Here is a 15,468-nt window from a genome sequence, read left to right on the forward strand (position 1 = left end):
AGGATTTCAATATTGATTAGCGGCAACACCACCACCACAAAAGCACCAACTGGGTCTCAGTAAACCTTGCCAGTGCGCACACTTGGCATAATACCTCTAGTATCATAGCAATGATTTATTGGGTTATTAATTTGGTTGCCAGCCAAACCCATACAGCAGATTTAAAAATGCAAGTACATGATGGCTTTAGGATTTAATCTTTTCCCCCTCAAGTAGCATATGCTCAAGAGGAATCACTTCTTCAAAGCACTGTTGTTTTTCTTGCTTACTTGCTTTCTTTAGGGACATCATTAAGACCTTGAGTGCAAAACAAAGCCAGAACGGGCAATTCTTCCCCACCTGACACATAATTTTTCCCAACTTTTGGATCCAATTCCTGAAGAACTAATCTGTACTCGAGAACCAAAAGTTTTCTGGAACCATCTCTCTTCCAAATGACTCCAAAATTAGGTCTCTGGGCTACAAACCAATCCTTCCCTGCTAACGTCCTCTTGATTACCGTAAAGCAAAACCATGCTGTCCTGAATACATGAGCATGTCTGAATGGATGTTCCAGCTGATCAGAGAGAAAGGGAATAGCTGAGCTTACTCTGCTTCTCAGAAGCTTACTCAGAAGCAAAATCCCAGCCTGTGGGAGAGTAACAACAAGGATTTGGGTATTAAATGCTATAGAGTGTAATGATTTAGAAATAAACACAACAAGGTAGTTAATCAGTGGTTGTCAGCCTTGCATTTAAAGAAAAATAACACCATGTAGACAGACATAAGAGAAAGGCTACCAATGAGGCTGCAAAACAAGGAAGTGTGGATATAGGTAGTCAAAGAGTGAAATCAGATACCCAAGGTTTCACTCAATGTACTTTACACTGGTACAGTCAGTGTACACTCAGTGCACATTACCTGTACACTGGCAGAGTCAATTAGGATAATTAAAGCAGAACAACTCTTCCTACTGAAATGCAGGAAGCACAAAAGCACTCCTGTTAGAGAACAGGACTGCCTTCCGGATAAAGGATGCGTTGCACTGCTCTGACCACATCTGTCATAGCACAGGATCTCCTGTTCTAGCAGCTCTGTTCAAAGAGAAAATCATCTTCCTATTTAAAACAGACAGCCCTGCAGGAAAACTGATCAGCACAGACCTGCAAAGCATAAGCATGGGTCCCTGGACCAAAATGCTGCTTCCTAGTTCAGCTGAGAGCCTTTCAGTTAGAAGCATCTTCTATTCACCAACTCACGGTTCACCAATAAACACAGATACCAATTGCATGTTCTGGAAGATGCAGGCAAATACTCATCCTGTCCCTGATCCAGATGGGTGTCCCTCTCTGTCTCATATTTACACAGATCAAGTGCTCTCTCCCAGTTGTCCCAAATGCCCATGTAATATGCCTGGATGACTGCAACTTCTGAAACCCACCTTCTTCCCATTCTTTTAAAACAACCTAAAAGATTGTTTTAATCACTGGACACAGCAGTTCCAGCATTTAGATGTAGGTGTATGCAAATGTAACTGAACTGAATGTGGCCCTGCCCCAAAGCCTTTGAGCAACAACGACGTGCACAGAAGACCTGTACAAGAGGACATGGCATGTTGCCATCCGGAACATATTACACGTACAAGCTCACTATCCAGGCCCATTTGGAAGGCTCTGCCTAACATATATACTGGCACGAGGCCATCCTAACAGATGGGCACAGATGATGGCAGCGAAGAGACAAAGTACTGTACATACAACAACTGCAGGGGCCTCAGGCAATGGCTTTAGAAGGTTCTGGAGTGTGCAAGACTTGCATGGCTACAATTAAAAAGGCGTGTGCCATCTGTGGGCTGGATTAGCTACTAATATATAATCAAAAATACACCTGTTAGTGGATGGTGTTGCTCAGAACAAGACAAGAGGTGGCCTGCATCAGGTACAGAGTGTTGCTGGATGGAGAGGAGGAAGACAGATCCCTCCAGCCTTCCTGACTTTGACAGGATGGAGCTTATAGCACAAAATGTTGGAAATTCAGTGAATAACTTCAGGGTCTTGTCATGGTGCAAAATGCATGTTCCAGGTATGGAAGAGTAGCCAAAGCTTTAACATGCAACAGCCAGAGCTCCTTTTCCTACCACGTTATCAAGCACGAGCTCCTCATCTTAAAATGGCCATCCATGGAATGTCAACAAAAAGCTTCTTGTAATTAGGAAACTGTGGAAACACAAGGCACACACTATTGGAAAGGCCACGGCTGTTTTGTTCCTTCCTCGTTTCCTAGTAATAGGCAAGAGTCGAAACATATGATTATTGTCCCATAATGGCAGGGCACTCTAATCCAGCTGGCAAAACCTAGAACTTCAGATATATTACTTTTACATCTTTTTTTTAGCTGTGACATACAAACAGACAGTTTATCTGCGTAACTAAGGACAAAGTTTCCACAGACGCCTGTCAAATGTACTCTGCTAATGGTAAAGGATCAAGGTTTAAGGTACTATTAGCACAAAACAAATAAGACACTGAAGAGGGGGAAAAAAAAAGAAGTTTGGGTATGACACATCCAAGAAAGCACAAACTGTTCTCTAAGTACAAGCTCGCATTTTAATCCTGACTAAATAACAGAAGAAAAATACTGTTCCTTTTAAAAGTCACTATATGGAGTAATCTGCACCTAACAGTTTATCCTCCATGCCCTGAGACATCTCATCAAGGAACAGCCAGCCACGGAGTGGTTAGCATCTCCTGCTAGTCTCCCTGTGATGCTGATCTTCACTTGGTGATCACCCAAAATCACATATACTCAGCAATTTTGAGATCTACCATCAAATTTGGTCTCAAGATCTTGTTTTCTGCTCAAAATGTTCTCACTGCCCAGCTCAATCCCTGAGAAACAATGGGAACAAAACAGAGAGACAAGCTCCGACAGACAACAGGACTGAAGATAAATCAAGGCAAAGATTATGTGTTTGGAGTTACGAGTTTAGTTGATAAAAAGACGTGTGGATAATTCCTTTATTTAATCTAGTAAACAAGAAATTTTCCAGAGGACCCCAAAGGATTTTCCTGTCCCCATTCCCATTTCTCATGGCAATGATTCCCCAGCCACAGACTGAGCGGTACATTTGAGTACACTGCCTGAACAAGATTTTCTTCTTTCCACTTTCCACTGTAGAGGACATTTAGGTATGGAAAAGATTCCTTGCATCTTATCAAGGGCTACAGCTGAAAAGACCACTTGGCACTGCTGGCACAGAAAAGCTCATGCCCATTTATACCACACGGTCCTTTATCAGAGGGCACAGAAGGGGGTGAGCAGCAGTTTGGAAAGGATATAAAACCCAACAAAAAGAATACCTGTAACCTTACACTGAAAGGGTTCAACTAGAAACTAGAAATAGTGCAGCAGATGAACAGATTAAAGCTTTTATATCTGAAAAACATCATCAGCTGCTTATCTTTAACATCCTCCCATGGAAAAAAAAGTGTTAGCTCCAAATAATCTGATTCCCTTCTACTACTTCTGAAAGCTTTTAAAAGTTTTTTTCAGGCTTTTTTCTTTCAAATAAGGCATTTTTTGGGTTACTTTCTCTATTTCTATTTTGTTTCTATTCCAGATATTCACTCTTTCTGTTAAAAACCCCAAATGACTTCTAATCATGGTGACACTTGTGCTTTACAGTGAAATCCTACTGGTTTTGTAGGTGAAGTTATTAAACACCTAACTCAAATCCATTCAGGCTATTTCAAGCCAGAGCAAAGCGTTTCCCTCTCTAAACACCTATCTGGTAAGCTCAGGGAGTTTGATTTCTCAAGCAGTATTTACTGCACATGGATGTTTGTTCCGCAGCACTTCTGGGAAGCTGTACATATTCAAGACATCAGTAACTGTGTTTCTGAAGTTAAGGAGCTGTTAAGTGTCTTATCTAATGAGATGGTCTCCTGGGTATCTGTTGGTAATTGTGGCTGACTATCAAAGGGACTGCTTCTCCTCAGGCTCCCAGGGGAATGGCTCCATATGGTTGATCACCACTACCCTCTGCCAACATTAACCAGCTCCTGGAAGGACCGCCTCAGAAAGCTCACACAACCAACACTGGAACCATAGCTCCGGGTTTCACCACTTACTTTTAAAGACAAAACCAAACGCACTGTTCCCACAAAGGCTTTGTCAGACTATTACTTAAAACATATTCTGAAAGTGACCTGTTTACTACTGATAGTCAACGCAAGGATTTAGTTAAGGATTTAGGTAACTCAAGCTCTCTAAGCTTTTCATACCTGAGCCTTGGATCCTCCCTAATTCTTTCTCTGCCTTTTCCCCCCTCACTGCAACACAAACAAGCCACACTTATTACTCACACCTCTAAATACTGTGCTCTGGTTTTCCAGATAGCTTATTTTCTCTCCAGACATTTAAAATAAAAAAATCACAGTCCTGTATTTACACTGCATAGATCCTCAGAATACATATTGCATTTTGATTTCTAGATATGAATGCGTAACAATCTGTTCCATTTAAATAGCTGCCTTTAAATGCCACTGAGAACAGCAAATTACCCTACTTTTGACAGCAGTAAGAACTATGTTCTTTAGAATGTTAGAGTGCACTTGTAATAATTAAGATGGACATAATGACATAGCACCTGAAAGTAATGCTGTGTCTGGAATACCATGGTAACACGAGTAATCCTTAATTATGGATATTCTGAAACGGTGGATGCCACTTGAGTTCATACAGATGGCCAGATAATTAAGAGCAAGAACCTGCAATCTCCTCCTGCAGAAGGACAGTGCATGGCTGGGGGAAGAGAACAGCCCTAAGGATAAAACTGTCCCAGAACAGAAGTGATGAGGAGTGCAGCCTGCAGGGAGGAGGTGAGGGCATACTTGACCAAAGGGCTCTCAGACACACTCTTTACCTGTGTGAGCTGTCATGAGAAGTTTGAGAGAATAGCTTTTACATATATATATATATGGGAAAATAACCCATAATGGAATTGTTACCTACACGCCTTATTAAAGTTAAATCGGGATCAAATCAGAAGGGCAAAGAAACAAGGAATTTGTGCAGCAGCATCACCTTTTCACAGAAAAGCAAGCAGGAAAACCTGTGAGACCACGGATACATGTTTTAAGAGACAGCATTCTGTTTTCTGAGCTTGCTTTTTCCATCAGGATTCATGATGTGAAGCCACTGTTTTCCATCACCTGAGTGTTACTGTCAATGGCGAGACCAGGCTGGGTACCATGCTCCACACCGCTGGCTGCTGAACAAAAAGCTTGTCATCAAAGCCCCAATCCTATAAAACCCACAGTGTGGTGTTAAATTTGGCACAAAGGGTTCATTCAAATCTTTGAGGTCCAAACAAGTCCACTTTTTTTGAATGGATTTTGGGAGAAGAACTAAAGACTTTTGATCACAAACATATTCAACCTTTTATGCTGTACCAGAGTAATATAAATCAGTAAATATTTGGGTTTGAGCAATGTTAACCAAATACCTACAATAATATTACTGGAAGGATTAGATTAACCAATACTGCTCAGTGCAGTTAATTTTGGGTCAGTTTCTTTTTAAGCAATAAAAGCCTTTCCTGTTCTAGAACAGCGAGGGGTGAAGCAAATGAGACTACTGCGAATGGACGTAGTGCGGTTTTGAAAATGCCCTGATGAAAACAGGAGAAAAGGCTCATTTTATTTTCAATTTGTTTTAATGGAAATGATGTTTAAAGAGATAACAGAGGAACAAATGTAAAGACAGCCTAGTGTTCAAGAGATTAAGATTACTGATGCTAAACTTCTCTTGTCGGATAGCAACAGCTAACTTAAGTAGGTTACACACAAGCAAAAAACAAGGGCACTGGAATGTCTGCAGATGTCCTCCAGCAGTCTCCAGTAATTGTGGAGATATTTCTAACCTGCAGCTGAAAGGACATGCTATATGACCATACCATACCTCTAATCTTGCGCAATGACAAACTCTTAAAGAATTAAGACCTTGGTTTGGTAACCAAAACATAAGCAAGCAGGTGATTTTCACATAGCTTTGTCCACAGTCATCCTGCACTTTCCCATACTAAAAAGTCAAAACTTACTAATGTGTGAGGAAAGAGAATAGGAGAAGACACTGCAACAACATGAGAAACAATCATGGATGAATGCAAACCACTGAACATCATTTATTGATGTGGCCACCAGTCCGTGGTACCCAGGAGCACATGGGGTGTTACATGCCTCCTCCTCAGTGGGAGGGACCGTAACAACATACTGCACTGCACACACCCACCGACACAAAAGATTAAACAGCATCAGCAGATGGAACAGGGTGCTAATTTCAGCAGCTTCCCTGACCTCTGGGGTGTGTGACGAACTGAACCCCCTGTACCCGCTCAAAGACTGGGGTGCAGGTAAAAGCAAGGAGAAGCCTCTGTATAGAGCCACCCCCTCCCAAAACCAGCACAAAGTTGTGCTTGATGGTGGATCATCTACCCAGCTTCTGCCTGCAGAAAGGCCATTACTTCGTAACTGTTTTCATAAAAGCCAGACTCCTACTTCAGTCCTTCAAAACAACAACTTGTAAACGTCCTTGACAGCAAGAGCCATCTCAGAACAGCAGTTCCCCATCAAGCTGCAGCACTCGAGCTGGCTGAGGCTCCCGGCTCGCTCCTGCGTTCAGAGGTTTTGCTAAACAGCAGCGTTTTGTTTCCAACCCACAAGAGCCCATAGAGACATGCCAGCTTAGAGGCAGAACTCAGAATCTTTCAAGAAGGGATCTGACATTTCCTTTTGTTCTCATTTCTATAGTATTTTCTCCTTTGAGAAGGTTATTTGAAGTATCTGGTGCTGACATTTAGCAAAATGTGAAATATGAATTGGAATAGCTGTTCATAGGTAGTGACGCAGCCCCACTTGGAGAAGCACTGGACAGAATATGTTTAATTGGCCCAATTGCTCCCACAGTTTCAATCCTTGCTATGCTCTTCTCTCTCCCACACACAAATTAACCCAGAAGCACCAGTACAGGGGTACTGTGTTTTACCACTGAGGTTTTTCTAATCTAGAGCTCAGTCATAAATGAGGAAGATCTCTTCCATCTTGCTACAGCAAAACAGAGTTTTGAGACCAAAAGGATGCCAACACTTGCAAATCTTTCCTTTCACAATGACAAAAATCCCCCCAAACTCCTTACATGATTATGTCACTGCAAAAAGTTACCAGATAAATCTGCCTTTAGAAAAAAAGCTGATCAGAAAAGAAAGACATCAATAAACTGTCCTTTTCCAGTTATTATGGAAGGACTCGCTGCAAGGAAACAGTTTGTAGCACTGTTCTTGGACGACAGTTGCATTTAATGTCATTGTATTTATTTCTTTACATTTCTGTCTACAAAAACCTCATCACAAGATGCTAAAACACTCAGCATTATAGGGCTCAGCACTCCAGAGTTCCCCAGTTTCACTGTGGGTACAGCGGATGCTCTACATGACGTTAGCATTCAGAGCCTCACATGATCACGACTTCCAGGTACATAAATGCACACTGAGCAAATCAATGTAAATCTTACATCCTGTTTTCTCTATGTGCTGACTTTCCAAATAATCAAAATCAAAACCAGAAACTGGATCTCAGCCTTCCTGCAAAATCAGCAACAACTGAGAGCTTCAATCAAATTTTTCAGTGACTTAAGATCACTTTGACTGGATTTTTATCTCTTAAACCAGAAATGTCTGCGTAATCACCGCTTGTTTAAATACAAACAAAGCATCAGTGTAAAAAATACCAAGCGTTTATCTCCTTGTAAACATATGACAGCAACTGAATTTCTATCCAGAAACCATTAAATATGATCAAATCCTTTAACATCTGCTAACACCGCTGGGAGTGTCTGTCTGTGTATTCACATTTACAAAAGCAGTCAGCAAGTTGGTAAAAAACAAAGCAGGGAAGTCTTCTGTAGAAAAGCCTGTTGCAGTGAGCAGAACTGAACCTCCTGCACCAAGCAAGCCACCATCCCATCCTACTGAAGTGTTTATGCCATTGCATCCTACAAAAGATAAAAGATGCCTCACTCATGAAGTGAAACTTTGCCAAAGTACCCTGAAAATTCACAGCATGGATTTGTACCCACTGGAAATAGCTCCCCAGTCTTTCAATATGCTCCCTTAAACTCCTCTGCAACAAAAAACTGCAGAACTCCAAGGACACAGACATGCCACAGCATCCCAAACACCTCAGTACTTCTGCTTCAGCAGTCACCAGAGACTTAGGGCCAGCCTTGGGGTTTATTAACAGCATTCAGTAGCCCTCACTGCTGTGGTTAAGGGTCAGGTTTTCCCACCTTCACCTTCTTTTACCTTCAAAATCATGCAGGCTCATTTTGGGGAATGCCTGTGTTTGCCCAGCCGGTGTGCAACCAGCGATGCAATCCCAATCCTGAGGGGCACAGCCCCAACTTCTCCAAGGAAAGTCAGATTTATTTTACACATTACAGTTGCTTTGCACCTGTGCTATAAACCCAACACTTCTCAAAAGCGACAAATCTGTGGGACAAGGATAGTATTTCCAAAGCATCAGACTTCCTACACACAGGTTTGTTTCAGGAAATCTCAGAAGCGTGATGCTGTTACAAATACCACTGCATAACACGCACACAAAAAAAGCCCTTCTAGGTATATGTTAAAGTACTGTACCAATCATTTACAACAGCTTCTTGTAAGAGAAGACACAGAGAAAACATCATGCCTCATGTATTTTAAGGTGGCTGAAGCGCAAAGCATAGGATGCCGATGTAGCAGTTGCACGCTGCTGCACATCACATCCCACCTCCAAGCACAGAGACCAACACACCTTTTGAAAGGCATGTGGAGGGTGCCCAAAGCAGGAAACCCCTTCTACAAGGCTCTTTACCTGTCTCCCAGCCCATCAGTCTCACATGTGCCCTAAAGGTCCTCACCGGTCAGGGACTGGTCCGCTCCCAGCACGTTCCATTCTGCCGGCAGTTTCAGGTGTCGAAAGGCCAAAGCCACTTTCTCATCCAAGAAGTCCACATCTGCAGCGGGTGGTCTTGACCGGTCCAAGAACCGGGTGAAGTTTAGTGCCTGCTGGTTGCCAGCACAGGTGGCCAGAAACTGGGCAGCGTCATAGGCTTCATCCTGGACAAACTGGAAACTCTCTTCTGCCACAACCAGAACGGGGTGACCTTCTCGAGAGGCGCAAAGTGCCACCTTCACTGTCTCACAGCAGTCATGGCCTGCAAGGGAAAGCCAAAGGAAATGGTAAGAAAGAACAGATGCATGCATTGAAGAAACACAACTGAGCAACTCCTCTGACACACAGTCTTTACATCAAATCAGGTAAAAGCAAGTTATTAAACGCTATCTTGCGAATTTATATGTATCAGAAATATTTCTTATAGACTTTTAAAAGAACAGATGTGTTACCTCTTCTCTGTCACACTATAAACCAAGAAATATAAACCACCCTTACCTGACCAGGCAACCTTTGATCAGTGACAAGTCATCTCAAGAGCGGTAAGTAATTCACTCACATACCAAAAGCCAGATTATAGAATATGGTCAAACTTTACTCTTCCAGCTCCACAGGACTCCAGTAACTCACCAGAAACTAGAATCCAAGTGCTGCAAAACTACGCACTCCAAATGCTGTCACAACACTTGGCTTCTACTGAAAACATCACAATTTAACCTAAAACAAAGACCTAAATGGCTACAAAAGCACAACCTGCCCAGGCACGCCTTGTGCTTGCCCTCAGCTCCCACCTTCACCACTGCACCTGCCCTTTGCTTGGGTTCACATGACAAAACAAAAACAGAGCTGCTTCTGCTAAATAAAACCATGGAAATGGCCACTTTCCATCTTTACAAAACAAGAAGGTTGGAGATTTGATAACTATAAGCTTGTTTGTTTGCTTGTTTAGGGCAGGGGAAAGAGGAGTAAGGATGCTCTGGCATAGCAGTGATTTCCTTGACTCGGAAACCAGTAAGAGAAATAAAATAAACCCACAACATCTTTTTGCGATGTTTAAATTAGGAAGAATATTCTCTGTGCTCAACACAACCAGCCCTTGTAATTGTCAGACATGCCCCTTCAATAATAAGGTTTGTGTTTCAAGTTCACCGTGCAGCAGTTTCTTGTTCCAGTCTCGGACTGACGTCATGGCTGTTTCTGCCAGAACAGCATGGACCCTGCACTAATTACTGGAAAAGCTTCTTTTTGCCCATGACCTCAGCATACTACTACATTCATGGAACCCTGCTTAATTAAATAAATTGTCATTTTGTATTTTTAAAGGCTTGAAAATTCACTTTGAGCTCCTATTTGTGGTCAGTGGGAAAGTTTCCTTCTTGTGCCGAGGCCCTTTGCTGTTGATTTCCCTGACAAAAGGAAAAATATGTCTCTAATCTTCATGGTCTTTCAGCCAAACTTCCAAAGCTGTTCGGAGGCTCTTGGCGTCTATATAGGTTTTGTCTGCTGAAAGAGGCGATCCTGAAGTTAATTGAAAGGTCGAAACTGCTATTAGGACGCTGTGGGTAGCACCAAAATTGTCAGAGACGAGACTGTGGGGCTTCTTAGGGAGAGCAAATACAGCTGGAAGGGTATCAAAGGCAAGCGTAGAAGGGGAGGAAAATGCACATGGATGTTGCTGGAACAGCTCACTATAACCAGAAGGCTCCGAAGCTGAAAGGTGAGAAAACTTGTTTCCTTTCAGCACTAGGCATCTATTAGCAAAAGGATGATGTGAAAGCTGAAGGAACAGATTTACTATTACTGATGTTATAAAGAAGGATAAGGGTAAGATGACCCTAACCATTCTGGGATTTCATGACTTCATTCTACTGTTCTCAAATATTGCACATGCATTCTAATACATCTCCAGTCAATAGGATGGGCAGGGAACTCAGCAGACCCACATGAAACCCATTCACAGAGTCCACTTGCCCTCAGAGTAGAAGCCTCAAATGCTGAAGGGAGATGGTACAACTTTGGGGGAACTTGCCTTTAATGCAGTTCAGAACTCTGCAGCCCTCTCCCTACACTTCTTGCTTTGCTCATCTCCCTAAGAACATCAGAATAAGCAGTGGGTAAAACTCAGTAAGTTTATAGCCTCCACAAAAGCAGCAAGTTAGATGCAGGCTGTGAAGAAGGTCATGGCACACTGCAGGACTGACTCAAGTGCTGCAAACTTGGTTCTCCCTAATGCAAAGCAGTGGAAGGTTGTTAGAATGCAGAGTTAAATAAATATAATAAAAGGCTCCTGAATAGCATGAGAAAAGGTAAGCCTTTGATTTCTGTTTTTAAACCGTTTTCTGTCTATTCCCATAAGAAACCCATCTGCAAACTAATCTAGAATATGGCTACTCTGACAGAAAGCCCAGAGGACTTCTGGGATTGAAGCAGAAGGCAAACAAGGCCTGTGAGCAGCTACAGAAATACACTTTGGGACAGTCACTTCTTTGTCATGAAGCCAAACAACTCTTCAGTTGGACAGCAAAAGCTCCTGCATCGTTAACAACAACTAGAGAAACCTATGTCAAGACACATGGTCTCCTTAAACCAGGACATCATGGATGTACACGAAGTTCCCTTGGATGGAGTGGATGGTAAACACCAGCCCCAAAATTAAGCAAAGCTACGCAACTGTTCAATGCAACACAAGGAGAGATGATAAAAAGCCCATGTCCTGATCTGAAGCCAGCGATGGCTCTTGTGAAACTCGCCCAGATACTGAGAACAGCTTTGAAAGGGAAGTGACAGAGCTGGCGATCCATCTTCATCTAATAGGATCAAACAAGCATCGTGCTAAACCCTGGGGAATGTTCTTCGAAAGGGCAACTGCTTTCAATGCTTTGATGTTCTCCCTCCTTACATCTGTGAAGATGTCAGGCTCGGGGGGGTCAGAATCTGGGACAGGTTGTGACTTTTGGCAAACAGTTCAAACGGACGAGGAGCCAGTAAGCAACAAGCACAGCCAATACCAAAAAGATTGCTCAAGAGGTCTCTGCCCCCCTGCTTTGAAACTACTGCGGGAACGATGTAAGCAAACATGTCCCCCGTACACGAACCTTCTGAAGGAACTGTTGGAGGGGCAATGCTTCTCTCCAGATCAAAGTCCATTGCTTCCTTCGCCCAAACTAATATCTGAACTTCAACAGCCCTTTTTCCCAGAGCTTTAGCAAAAGTGAGCTAAGCTTTCTGGCACTCTTGGGAGATAAACAGTTACCATCTGTAAAACGAGCTCTAATCTGTTTTTACAATGTTAAGTAACTTGCCCAGGATCACAAAGAGCTTCAGGCAGTGCCAGAACAGACACTTTTGCTCTTGATCATCTCCTTTCTGCTCTGGGTGGTAGATAGCAGGGCTTTCTCCTAACACAGGTGAAACACCAACAATCAGCACAATCGACTGTGATTGTCACTGCTGTGACTCCCTCATATACCTTCCCCAGAAGTGGAGCACAAAAATACCTGACTCATTAAAAAGGAAAAACACACCTGGGTGTGTCAGGAAGAACAATGAACCTATTGATAAAGGTTTGCATTTGGTAGGCTGGAAACGTGTTATGTGAATAAATCACACAGATGAGTGCACCCACAGAAGGAAGAGAAATCCCTGCACTTTACAACATGATCAGGTTCATGATGCTGCCCAGCACCCCTCGTGAGTGCCTTCAGTCTCCTCCAGAAATCAGGCCCTTTGGCAAGAAGAGCAATAAGAAGCAAATGATGAAATAGTGATTGTCATGTGTGTGGCTATCTATGCTTCTCTTTGTACATTTTTATTCCACAGTACAAAATTAGGTCATTTATACGCTGGCTTAACTGTGATTGAGAATCAAATAACCCACCCCTTAATTCTTCCTCCATTGCATTTTACCCCATTTCTCTTTCTGCTCCTTAGTTCCTCTAAATTTAGCCTGGAAACAATTCACTGCTCGGAGCTGTTCTGGGAAGTGCCAACATATTGCTGGAACAATACAGAAATTAAACCAACATTTCAGTCAATGCAGAGATGGGCTCAGTGGCTGCTTCTGTTGTGATAAAGCAAAACCCTCATCTTCACATAAAACTACACTTTAAGAACTATTTGAAATGAGACCACAACTCTTCAAGTAAAGAATTTCTCTACTGGGCCACTGAAGCTTGCTTTGAGGAGGACACAACAACAAGAAATGGAGATATGGAGTTCTTGTCTCTCTGTACTTATGCTCGAAGAAATGAGATGCATCAGTATGATAACACTGCCTCCTCTACACGATAACAATGCAAAACAATGAGCAGGAGAAAAAGTGGAGTTGTAAGTCATTAGTAGCAAGTTAATGTATGGCCTTAGACATGTCTGCCTAATTGGTACCTATAGCTTTGATGTGGGGTGTGGTTAAAAGGGCAGCAACAGAACTTTTCAGAGCTTTTCTCATTAAACAAGGCACACACGAAGACAAAACACCCCTAACACAGAGCTTTAATAAAAGATGATTTCATTTCCTACTCCTCTAAAAGTGGAAATCCTGCCCAAACCTCCTATTTTCAGAATTCACATTTGAGCTATCAAACAATGGGCCCCCAGCCTGGGCAGCTATTTAAAGCCCTGCTGGAAGCACATGTTTGGGTTTGCCTAGTAGGTGACTAAGGACTCCAGTGCTAATTGCACCCTCTGTGTTACCACGGTGGAGCTGGGTTGAAAGAAGTCTTATAAAGAGATTCAAGCAGGACAGGAAAGCCAGCCAAAAGACATGGTGAATCACATGGAGTATCTTGGATTTTCAACCAAGAGATGTTGCCATCTACTGGCTTGCGGACAGGGAAGCTAAGGGATCTCCTGTGGCCATTTGAAAAGTGCTTCTTTTCTGCTTTAGAAATCCCGAATTCTGGTGCTGAAAATCAGAGCCTATATTTGACATGCGCTTGTGAAATTTGCACAGTTATTGTATCCACTCTTGCAACACAGGAAACACTATGAAATACACAGGCACAGCAGCAGCAGTAGACAGGAGGCTTTGTTTTTCCTTTTAAACCCTTGGTTATTAAGTTTGGGAGTGTAGGAAGATTTTTATATGGCCCTTTAAACAGCAGATGGCCTGAAAACCTATAGAAGTATAAGACCCCACACATAACATCTTAATTTCAATACAGATTCAATCACTTTTTCCTGTGACTGATGTCATCTAGTACTGGCATCATTTCCTTTTTATACACTGCCTAGAGTAATTAAGCACACCAAAGAGGATGGACTGCAAAAACCCTTCTTGGCTATGCTGTTTTATTCTATTTTAGGGGGGTTTTTTGTTTCATAATTTAAGAGTATTTTCAAATCCACAACTGGTATTGCCAAGTGGTCACTTGTTATGAAACTTGTTTACCCTTTTGGTCTACCAGTACGAAGATTGCCATTCATGAAATACAGATTTTTCTATGAAGACTTGGTTTCTTAAGGGAAAACACAGACGAGAATGAAGCATAAACATATGTAAAGGATTTCACACTTAAAGTTTAAAATGAAGATATTTCCAAGCTAATTGGAATTCATTTTAGTCTATGCTTTTAACTAGCAGGAAGAAAGTAAAGAGGAAAAGAACAGAAACAAAACACAAGAAGCAAACCCCGGAGATCTATGGGATTAAGAACAAGTTAAAAACTGGTCTTGCTCCTCCACCTTAGCTTAAGCATGGAGAGAAAGCTCTCAGTGAGTCAAAGCATTTGGAGTAAACATGAGTATTTCAGCCCTGTAGAAACTGTTGGCAATCAGCTACCAGCAGACACAGTCTCAGGCCCTTCTTCTGCCTCTCATTTTGTTCCTCCTCTCCTTGGAAACCTGCACAAGAATCCTGCACCTTCTAATATCGACCAACAAGAGAGAAGAGATTTAGTTATGACAGAGCAAAGGCTCAGAGCAGAACAACACATTGCAACAGGACACGCAAAATTACCTCACTGTTTCAGTGACTTGGCTCATAGACAGGGTATTTCTTACCCTTCACTTGTTTAGGAGCTGCTGCAGCTCTGGATTTACCGCACTGGACTGCCTCTCCCTGCTTGAAATTTCATTTCAGGTTCCCTCCACTGAGCTCTCCTGCAACTCCCACTCACCACACACCAGTCTTTATATGCAAAGCCAACTCTGTGCTCAATACCACGGCCATTATCGCAATGGCACACAAACCTGCACTAGACACACTACACAAATACTCGAGCTCCCAGCACATCAGCCTTGTGAGCTTTCTCCTGCAAGAATGTTCTCCCACACATGCCCAACAGTGTCCCAACACCGAGATGCATCCACTGCCCACAGCAGGCTGTGGTCAGGGTTTTTAACTCGTGGACAGGGATGAGGATGTTCCTTTTGTTGGTCTGTTTGCTGGATCATGATACGAGGCTTTTAATTATTAGTTGTTTTTCTTTTCCAGTGGGGGAAAAGCAGATGCAGGCAATGAGGCTGCTGCCCTGCAATGAAGTTTCACTTACCTACT

General features: G+C 42.5%; 1 protein-coding gene across 1 annotated transcript in view; it reads right to left on the reverse strand.

The window, feature by feature from the left end:
* The window catches only part of AKAP13 (A-kinase anchoring protein 13), a gene marked incomplete at its 5' end in the record, with an annotated part of 147,991 nt that overhangs the window by 111,296 nt on the left and 21,227 nt on the right, over positions 1-15,468 (reverse strand). Inside the window, one exon of the mRNA XM_080626491.1 lies at positions 8,938-9,234. Coding sequence (XP_080482617.1) covers positions 8,938-9,234 — 297 coding nt within the window. The remainder of the gene's footprint in view (positions 1-8,937; positions 9,235-15,468) is intronic.

This window comes from Psittacula echo, assembly GCF_963264785.1.
Source record: "Psittacula echo genome assembly, chromosome: 10".
Lineage (NCBI taxonomy): Eukaryota > Metazoa > Chordata > Aves > Psittaciformes > Psittacidae > Psittacula > Psittacula echo.